A 10310-nucleotide genomic window follows, 5' to 3' on the forward strand; every position below is an offset into this window, starting at 1 on the left:
TAGTGTTAAATGTAAGAGAGATTATTGTAATAATTAATAATTACAGAATCTAGAAAAAAAACTGGTGAATGTGACACACATTCTAATATAATGAACCATTAATATTCTAAGACTGGTTAAAGTGCATCAAATATAACAACCTGTTGTATTTTTTTTTCTTCTTTTTACAGCAATTTGATATGTAGTAAACAAGTAGTAAACATCTGCTAAGTTCCTGGCAAAATGCATACATGTTCCTGTTTTTAGTATTCTTCATAGTTTAACAATTTAGTAACAAAAAAGTTAAAAAAGTAAGGTCATTGCCTATATTTAAGAAAATGATTAAGATTAAAATTTTGGAAAGATACATATAAATACGTAAAATTGTGATGAGGTAATTATTTTGTTATATTACTTATAGATGATTATTGTTTGAATTGATTGTTTGAATTGATTTTGTTTTAAACAAGGGGCAGATATGATAAGATTTTTTTCTTCTTCTACCTTTCATTTTATGACGTTTTTTTTTTTCTCATTTGGTTTCTAAATTGTTTTTGTGTTTTAAATATGAAATGAATAAAAATGACAAACAAACAAACAATAGCTGTTTAGTCTAGTTTTTGTTTTGTTTTAGTAATACCATTTTCTTTCATTTGTTATTCTCAATTTGTATGCTTTATTTTACGATTGCCTATTGTCATCATTCAATGTTAAAATCAGGTCACTGTTGTAAATGAGTCCCCGGGACTCAATGGGATTAATCTGTATAAATAAACGTTGAATGAATGAATGAATGCCCCCGCTGAGACGCTCCAGACCGGTACAAAAGAAAGTTAAATGTTGGAGCCAGGACAGTGGCCCCATACTGAGAGATTGTTTTGACCGAACAGACTGGCAGGTTTTCAGAGAAGCTGCTGAAAATGGAGGTTCGCTTGATCTTGACCAATACACATCCTCAGTCCTGGGTTACATTAGTACATGTACTGACACAGTCTCCACTATCAGAAATGTTAAAAGCTACCCAAACAGAAAACCTTGGCTGAATGCAGAGGTGCGTACCCTGCTGGAAGCCAGGAACACTGCCTTCAGGTCTGGAAACTCAGAGGAGCTGAGTAGGACAAGAAAAGAGCTGGTTGCTGGTATTAAGAGGGCCAAGGCCACATATGCAAAGAGGATTGAGGGTCAGTTCATCTCACAAGACCCTCGGAGCATGTGGAGGGGCATTAAGTGCATAACAGATTATAAAGGAAGGAGTGAACAATGCCTCAAAGACCCATCTCTGTCTGATGCCCTCAACAAGTTCTATGCACGCTTTGAAGACCCGAACAGACCACCCAGCACCAGACTCACCTCGCCACCGGATGAAGAGCATCTCAGCGTGACCTCAGCAGAAGTAAGGAGTACCTTCAGGAGGATTAATCCGCACAAAGCAACTGGCCCAGACAACATCCCCGGAAAAGTGTTGAAGGAATGTGCTGATCAGCTCTGCGAGGTGCTGGCAGACATCTTTAACACCTCACTTACCCTGGAGACAGTTCCCACCTGCCTGAAGACTGCCACCATCATCCCAGTCCCAAAAAGCTCTACAGTGACTGGTCTGAATGACTATCGGCCAGTGGCCCTCACCCCGATAGTCGCTAAATGCTTCGAAAAACTGGTCATGACTCACATCAAAACAACCATCAACATCAACGAGGACCCTCATCAGTACGCATACCGTGAGAACCGATCAACAGAGGATGCAATCTCCTCTGTGGTCCACACTGCACTCAACCACCTGGAGCAGAAAAACTCTTACGTCCGTATGCTCTTTGTGGACTTCACATCCGCCTTCAACACCATGATCCCCCAAACCCTGATGGACAAACTATCCACACTAGGACTAAGCCCCTCCATCTGCAACTGGGTACTAGACTTTTTAACAAACAGACCACAGTTAGTGAGGATCCACAACCTCTCCTCCTCCACCATAACCCTCAGCACTGGCTCTCCTCAGGGATGTGTGTTGAGCCCCCTTCTGTTTACTCTACTCACATATGATTGTGCAGCTACCCATCCAGGCTGTCACATTGTAAAGTTTGCAGATGATACAGCGGTGGTGGGATGCATCACAAACAATGATGAGTCCAGCTACAGGCAAGAGGTGGAACACCTGGAGAGCTGGTGCAGAGAGAATAACCTTCACATCAATGTGAAGAAGACAAAGGAGATGATTGTGGACTTCAGAAGGAACAAAAATACCTACACCCCCCTGAACATAAGAGGATCTGCGGTGGAAGTGGTCTCCAGCTACAAGTACTTGGGTGTACACATGAATGACAACCTCAGCTGGAGCAACAACACCACCAGCCTGATCAAGAAAGCTCATCAGAGACTCTACTTCCTCAGACGGCTGAGGCGAGCTGGTCTGGGAAGCTCAGTCCTCACCTCCTTCTACAGGTGTGCAGTGGAGAGCATCCTGTGCTCGAGCATCAATGTGTGGCATGGAGGCTGCACAGCTGCAGAAAGAAAAGCTTTGCAGAGAGTGGTGAAGGCTGCACAGAAATCTGTTGGAATCAGTCTCCCCACCATCACAGACATCTACACCTCCAGATGCAGGAAGAGGGCCACCTGCACCATGAAGGACCCCACCCACCCAGCACACACTTTTTGCCCCACTCCCCTCAGGAAGGAGGTTAAGGAGCATTAAGTGTAGAACCACTAGACTGAGGAACAGCTTCTACCCTGAGGCTGTTAGACTCATGAATCTCTAACTAGAATAATCACTGTGAAAAACCATATCATGTTGCTGCTGATCTGTTTCATGTTGCTGCTGATCTGTTTCAATGTTGATGTGTTCATGCGTGCACATCTGCTCACAGACTCATGTTCATGTTTGTGCTGATGTTCAATGTTTTATGTTATGAGTGCTTAGTGTATATTTAGTTCATGTTTTTCTTAGTTCATATCTTAGATGTTATTACTGTTTTTCTTATACATTTTATTGTCGGATGTAACTGGGACCCCATGTACATAATTTCGCTCCACCACATGTACCACATGAGGTGCGAATGACAATAAAGAAACTGTGACTCTGACTCTGACTCTGAATGTAGTACTTTGGATTGAATGCACATATTTAAATGCCATTTGTATTTTTAATTTTTTTCTCAAAAATATATTTTTCAAAAAACAAATAATTTAAAATGAACTCGGTTAATACATAAATTTTATTTATTAACCTATGTAGATAATTTTGGAGGACAGAAATAAATATAACGACTGTCAAGGGAACCCTTTTTTTATAGTCAGGCATATTTGTAGCCACGCCGGGTCCTGAGCCGGGATTTGATAGGGCACGGTTTCGTTGCAGTGCAGTCTCCTTCAGCTCGCCCTCCAACCGGTGACGCCTGCATCTGCTAGTGTTGTGAGGAACATCTCCAATAAAGTCACTTTAGTTGATCACTAGCACCATCTTCATCAGGTAAGACTTTATTACATTTAGTCCGACTCAGTTCAGACTTGTTTAGGACGGAGAATGACGAGTGTTTGTGATGTTTTACACACACCGGCTCTTTATGCTAGCTAGCTGCCTTTACGCAACACCTAACACATGCATTACTAGAACGGTTTATTTTATAACATTGTAGCAGAAAGAGCGCTCATCATTTTAAACCAACCTCAAGAAAACATGAATGGTTTAAAGTTTGAATTTCCTGTAGCTTGGATGTATTGTCAGTAACTCGCCGTCACTCCATTGTGAACAGGCTGACGAGCACACCCTAAACTCATTCGCTGTGACATATGCCACGCCTGGCTGTATTTGATAACTCATGTGTAATAATAATGTATTAAGTGCTAGGCCTGAGAGCAGCGTTCCTGTCTGAAAATGGCTCCTCCCCCTCAGCAACCTTGTCAAACTACATGTACTGGATTGCTTCAGCTTTGCCAGTGCTGTTTAGATTGCAAAGTGAAACTAATTTGGACATCATAAAAGATAACAAACTACCACCTTGGTCTTGTTATCATGTAACCTGATCGTTTTATAGCCCAAAGGGATATGGCAACATACAGAACACTGTTCTCTTGTATTTTTATTGCAATTAACATGTTTGTACTTTTATATGTTCTGTCTGGAACAGGTCCCTCTTGTAAATGAGTCCCCGTGTCTCAATGAGGCTAGCCTGTATAAATGAAGGTTGAATGTTTCTAGATACAGTTAAGAATAGTTGCTGATCCAGACTGAGGTTAATAGATTTGTTTTAAAAGCCTAATAACACCAGATTAAAGTTTATTATCAAGTGTGCAAACCCTTATAACTTACCTTCAAATACTGGTGTCAGACATTTTTTACACATGTAAACTGTTAAATCGTGTTTTGTTTCAGTTGTTGAGTTTATGCATACAGCACACACAACTTGGAACCATTTCTCTTTACCTCCTATTCGCTTTTCACTCGATTATTGTATTTGAAATGTTGATGGAATTACTTTTTTTTTTTCTAAACGTAAAAAATATAAAAAGTTTCACTGTGGCGCTTTATTTCTCTTGGCAGTTACAATGGCCGTGCCTCCCGCTTATGCTGATCTGGGCAAATCTGCCAAAGACATCTTCAGCAAAGGCTTCGGTATGATTTCAGGACTCAGCCTTAATTGATATTTAAACATTGTTTGACATCTTCATCACAAAGCAAATCTTTCCCACAGAATTTGGCTTGGTGAAGCTCGACGTCAAGACAAAGTCAGCCAATGGAGTGGTAAGATTGTTTTTGTGATCCATGTTGTTTGTTGTTAAAATATAAATAATTACACTGGAAATGACTAAACCATTGGGATTTTTGGATACCATAAAAAAATTCCATAAAATATTATAAAATCAACTGTTGTGCCTGTTGAAACTGTCCATACAAAGCCATGTGACTGAGTGTTTTTATTCTTGTCACAAATTACGACATTTTGCAATTTCTTGCTGTTTGAAAAAATATCTTTATCCTCCAAAAAGATTAATTTTAATATTTACAACCTTTACCTCCAATTGTTTTTATAAGATAAGTTATAACTTTATTGATCCCGCAGGAAATTGTTGTGCTAGAGTTTCAGTACAAAGGAATCACACAAGCTATAAAAAATAACAGAGTATAAAAATACCAGCATTATTATCCTGATGCATGCCCAATAATTCAGGTAGAAAAATCTATAAAAAAAAAAAAGTTAAATCTGGTCCTCTGGACATTCAAAAAAACAACAAAAAAATGTAGAAACGTTTCGTCTCGGTTGAAAGACAAAACTTTTCTACATTTTTTTGTTGTTTTTTTGTTGTTTTTTTGAATGTCCAGAGGACCAGATTTAACTTTCTTAGACCAGCATTATTAGTTAGCTTTGAAAAATCTATTGTCTTAAAAAAGATTACCGGTAGTTGCAGTGAAAGTTTCTCAGCACTGTTGCAATTGTTGCTTTAAACACAAAGTTTTAATTTTGATAATGCTTTAATCCCTTGTTATTTCATTCATGCGTTTCTTCTGATTACCACCTCTAAAATTGTCCCTTCAGGAATTCAAAACAACTGGTTCCTCCAACACTGATACCAGCAAAGTTAGCGGCACCCTGGAAACCAAATACAAGAGGCCTGAATACGGTTTGACCTTCACTGAGAAGTGGAATACTGACAACACCTTAGGAACTGAAATCACTGTTGAAGATCAGGTAACTTTTTTTTTTTTACGCAACAGTCAACGCAAGTCAACATTTTGAACCAGATGTGGCACCATTTGTTTCCTTTTAACTTGAACTGGTTCCCATCATTGCTTTGTACAGATTGCAAAGGGACTGAAGTTGACATTTGACACAACCTTCTCACCCAACACTGGGTAAGAAGATGGTTAAAATCTGGATATAACTTCAGGACTGAACAGAGTTACGCTGCACTGTCTGCACCATAAGAAATTATGGCAACCTGATCTTTGCTGCACATGTTTCTGACAAGTGTCCTTGGCAGCCATGTGACTCAAGTCACTGTATATATCTTGTATGCTGCAACACTTCACTGGGATTGCATGTCAGTTTTTACATTTGTGTATCTTCATAGCATTAGTTAAAGAAGAAAAGAACCCATCAATTTTTATGCTCATATTTATTTACAAATCTGAAAGAATTGGTTATAAGTGATGTGATTTACAAGCTGCAAAACCCATTAAAGTGTATAGTTTCAAACTAATTCATGTATGGCTGAAGTCATGTGACAACATAATACAAGTTGTGTTTATTTGTCATATAAGGTTAACACAAGGTTAACAGTACAATGAAATGCTTAGGAAGAGAAGGACTGATTTGATACTTGTTTATAGCTACAGTGTTATGATCAATTACAAATAAGCGTCACAGTTGAGTCAAATGTTTCTTACCAAAACAAAGAAACAGAAGTCCTATTTGTCCAAAATAAGACATTTGAGTCTGTTACATGTTTAAGTTGTCAGCAGGTACGGTCATGGTTTAGGAGAAGGTAAAGACCCACAATAGTTAGTGCAGCAAGATGCGTTGCAAAGAGTTTTGATTTTTATATATAATATTTTATGGTTTAATTGTGTCATATAAATAGATTTTAAAAAGTGCACTTGTTAAACTGAGTAATTACTGTCTGTTTAAATCGAACTTTAAACATGACGTTTTATAACAAGTGTGTTTTCTCATCGACAGCAAAAAGAGCGGCAAAGTTAAGACCGCCTACAAGCGCGAGTACATTAACGTGGGCTGTGATGTCGACTTTGACTTTGCTGGCCCAACGATTCACGGAGCCGCTGTTGTCGGCTATGAGGGATGGCTTGGCGGTTACCAGATGAGCTTCGACACTGCCAAATCCAGAATGATCCAGAACAACTTTGCCATTGGTTACAGGACAGGAGACTTCCATCTACATACCAATGTGTGCGTAGAAAGGATGCTGCTTGCATATTTGATTTTTGTGTTTGCAATGTTTTTCTTTAATAAGACAAATGGTGTTTTGGTACCATGTAGGTGAGTAAGAGTGTTTTCTGTATGTAATTATGTGTGAATGTTGGAGACCATACTGCCTTTTTGCACTGCTAAGTCTGTTTTTTGCATGATGATGAACCACAAAGGTCTGATTAAACAAGAAAAGGAAACTAAAGCCAAGTTTCTGTGGATTACAGTTTGTGGTGACAAAGACAATGCCAAAATGAGAAAACGTTTAACGTATAAAATATGTTTAAATAAGGTGATAGCAATAAAAGTTCTCAAGTATTTTTGGTATTGGATATCTTGTTTCTAGTTGCCTAAAATCCTATTTCTGAACTTTACAGCAATAATGGATCTGAGTTTGGTGGCTCCATCTACCAAAAGGTCAGCAATAAGTTAGAAACGGCCGTCAGCCTGGCATGGAGTGCAGGCAACAACAGCACGAACTTTGGCATCGCAGCCAAATACCAACTGGACAAGGACGCCTCCGTCAGCGTAAGTTCTCCTTTATAGATTTTTGTTTTTAAAGAGTGGAAAATACAACAGAAGTTACTATGAAACAAAGTTTTTTTTGTCACCAGCTGCTAAATGGCACTTTTCTTATTTTTGTGGGTTTTTTTGCTTTTTTTTAGGCTAAAGTGAACAACAATAGCCTTGTTGGTGTGGGATACACTCAAACTCTTAGACCGGGTAAGTAGTTACCTGCAGGTATCAATCTAATCCCTGAACATCATAGTTCAGCTTGAAGCAATAATATACTAATAACTAAATAAGAATGAATAACTAGAAAAATTGCATTTCCTGCGAAAACGCAGTGTGACTGCTTATTGCTGAAGAACTTGCTGAAAAACAGCTGAAATTAGCTAAAAGCATGCTAAATTTTAACTGAAAAGGAAGAACAGGCCTAAATTAGCAGAAGAAAGCAGAAAGAACACAAATTTGCTGAATTAGGTTTAAATAAGCAGAAATGAGCATGAAAATAAGCTTTAAAAAAAGATGAATTAGCAAAAAAAAAAAACCTGAAAAGTAGCTGAAAAGGCAGAAAAAACAAACTGCCAGAAGGAAGTGGAAAGCGCTGACATTAGTTAAAAAAAATATGACATTAGCTGTAAAACTAAAAATAACATAAACCGGCTAACTAGTAGCTGAAATAATTGAAATTAGCAGAAATAATTTTGAAAGGAGAAAAAAAAACTGAAATTAGCAGAAAGAAGTTAATTAAGCTGAAAGTAGCAGAAATTACCACAAAAAAACATGATGAATTTATCCGAAAACAGCTAAATTAGCTAAAAAGTTAGCTGAAAATTTAGAACAAGCTTAAACTACCAGAAGAAAGCAGAAGGAACACATGTTTGCCCATTTAGGCTGAAAGTAGCAAAAATGAGCACAAACAAGTAGAAATTTTCTGGGGGAAAAAGCAGAAATTTGCAAGAAACGGCTAAAAAGTAGCTAAAACGTTAGAAACGATCTTAAATTACCAGAAGGAAGTGGAGAAAGCACAATTGTGCCCAATTAGGTTGAAAGAATCAGAAATGAGTGCAAAAACTGTGGAATTAGTTGAAAAAGCTAAAATTAGCATAAAACAGCTATATAGTAGCTGAAATAGCAGCAAAAGCTGAAACTTGCAAAAATTAGCTAAAAGGAGCAGAACAAGCTGAAATTTGCACAAGCTGAAAGAAGCTGAACCAGAACAAAATGATAAAGGAGCAGTAAAAGATTGTAAACGCATCTAAAGATTTGAATGATGTAAAATGAGCTCAATTCAGTCTTTGAGAAAAAAAATCAGAAAAGGCCAAATATTACAAAAAGCTAAAGTTGCACTAATACCCAAAGTCATAGCAGGATTATCCTGAAAGAGCTGAATGTTTGATTTGTTGAAATAGCTTAAACTGCAGGACAAGAATCGTGCAACAACATAAAAATGCACCGAATAGATCCAGTAACTGCCAGGAATATGGAATAATAAAAATAAACAGGATCAGAATAGCATTCACACAATAAACCAATTCTAGTCAACCTCAGTTTCCACTTGTCTCAGAACCAGTGTGTAAAAGGTAACGTGTGAAGGCTACAGTCGTTCCTTTCATGTGTGCAGGTGTGAAGCTCACTCTCTCCGGTCTGGTTGATGGAAAGAACATCAATGCAGGCGGCCACAAGCTGGGTCTGGGCTTAGAGCTTGAAGCCTAAGGTTTCCTCATGCTACAACGAAGCAGAGAATATCAGAAGAATCAGGCCTTAACGTTATGCTCCACTCAAACTAGCAAAGGGAGACCATGGAGAGATCCATTCAGACGGCGACAGCAACAAACTCTTGAAGTACCACTTCAAGCTGGTGCTTTTATCTCTGGAATATTTGACCTTTTTTGTTGCTTTTCACTTTGTATCTGTTCAATAGCCAGTTGTTGGCATATTATTTATAAACCATGCCATTGTTCTTGTCCATCACTGCCATAATAATTTGAAAACAATACATCTATATGTCACCAACTCTGTGTGGATTTCTTGTGAAAATCCAAGACGCTTCATAATTTTCCCCTTTTAATGTGAGAAGAAAAAAATTGTTTCCTGAGCGTTGTCATACTGTCTGATTTTTACATTTATGAGCACGTGATATTCCTCATCCAACAGTCCTCGTTTCCAAACCTCCTGAATTACACTAAACTTCTGCATCCTTCCTGCTTATGCACCCGAGGACACTCCCAAGGTTCTGCTTTGTCACATGTTGAGGCTGACATTTTAGCAAAGCTGCACACCTTTTCTTAAACGTAACAAGTTTTGGGGTTGCTTGAAGTTATTCTGTAAATTAAAAGATAACTGCACGTTCGCTGGGCCTAAAAGGTTTAGGGTTTGTTTCTTCTGCAGTAGCAAACAACTGAGAGGGAACATAAGCACCAAATCATGCCAAACCAATTGTTTGAAGGAAGTGTACCTTTTTAGTTGCACTCTGAAGCTGCATTCTTGTTGCAGGTGGAGACAGAACCCACAGAGTCTTTAAAATCCTTCTGTGTATGTGTACATTTTCAATAAAGTCTTTGAACTCCACAAATGCCTTCAAGTGTGATGCTGAAGATCCTAGAACTAATAGTTGACATTCTGGATTATTTAATAAATTCTAAAGGACTTTAAACAGAGACCAAAATGTCATATAAGTTGTTTTGAGTTCAGCTGAAATTAACGTTTTAGCTATTGGTTATATATATATTATATATTTTATGAGGACTCATTTACAAGAGAGACCTGTAAAGAACACAGATGAGGTACAGACAACAATAGCGTAACAAAAGCATATAAAATGAAAAGCAAATTAAAGAAATGATCTAAAAACTAAACAATGCAACACTATAAAGCAATGTCTAAGATGTAGCTCTTGAAATTACTATG

The 10310-nt window shown here is 38.0% G+C and overlaps 1 protein-coding gene across 1 annotated transcript; it reads left to right on the forward strand.

The window, feature by feature from the left end:
* The first annotated feature begins 3314 nt into the window (after positions 1–3314).
* On the forward strand, positions 3315–9971 carry vdac2 (voltage-dependent anion channel 2). Its single transcript, XM_037680087.1, has 9 exons — positions 3315–3442; positions 4514–4585; positions 4665–4714; positions 5508–5660; positions 5772–5824; positions 6651–6878; positions 7274–7424; positions 7562–7619; positions 9025–9971. Exons 2-9 carry the CDS (start codon positions 4519–4521, stop codon positions 9114–9116), a joined length of 852 nt encoding a protein of 283 aa, XP_037536015.1. The 5' UTR covers positions 3315–3442; positions 4514–4518; the 3' UTR covers positions 9117–9971.
* The last annotated feature ends 339 nt before the right edge of the window (positions 9972–10310 follow it).

The sequence above is a fragment of the Nematolebias whitei genome, chromosome 1, assembly GCF_014905685.2.
Source record: "Nematolebias whitei isolate Nwh7 chromosome 1, NemWhi1, whole genome shotgun sequence".
Taxonomy (NCBI): domain Eukaryota; kingdom Metazoa; phylum Chordata; class Actinopteri; order Cyprinodontiformes; family Rivulidae; genus Nematolebias; species Nematolebias whitei.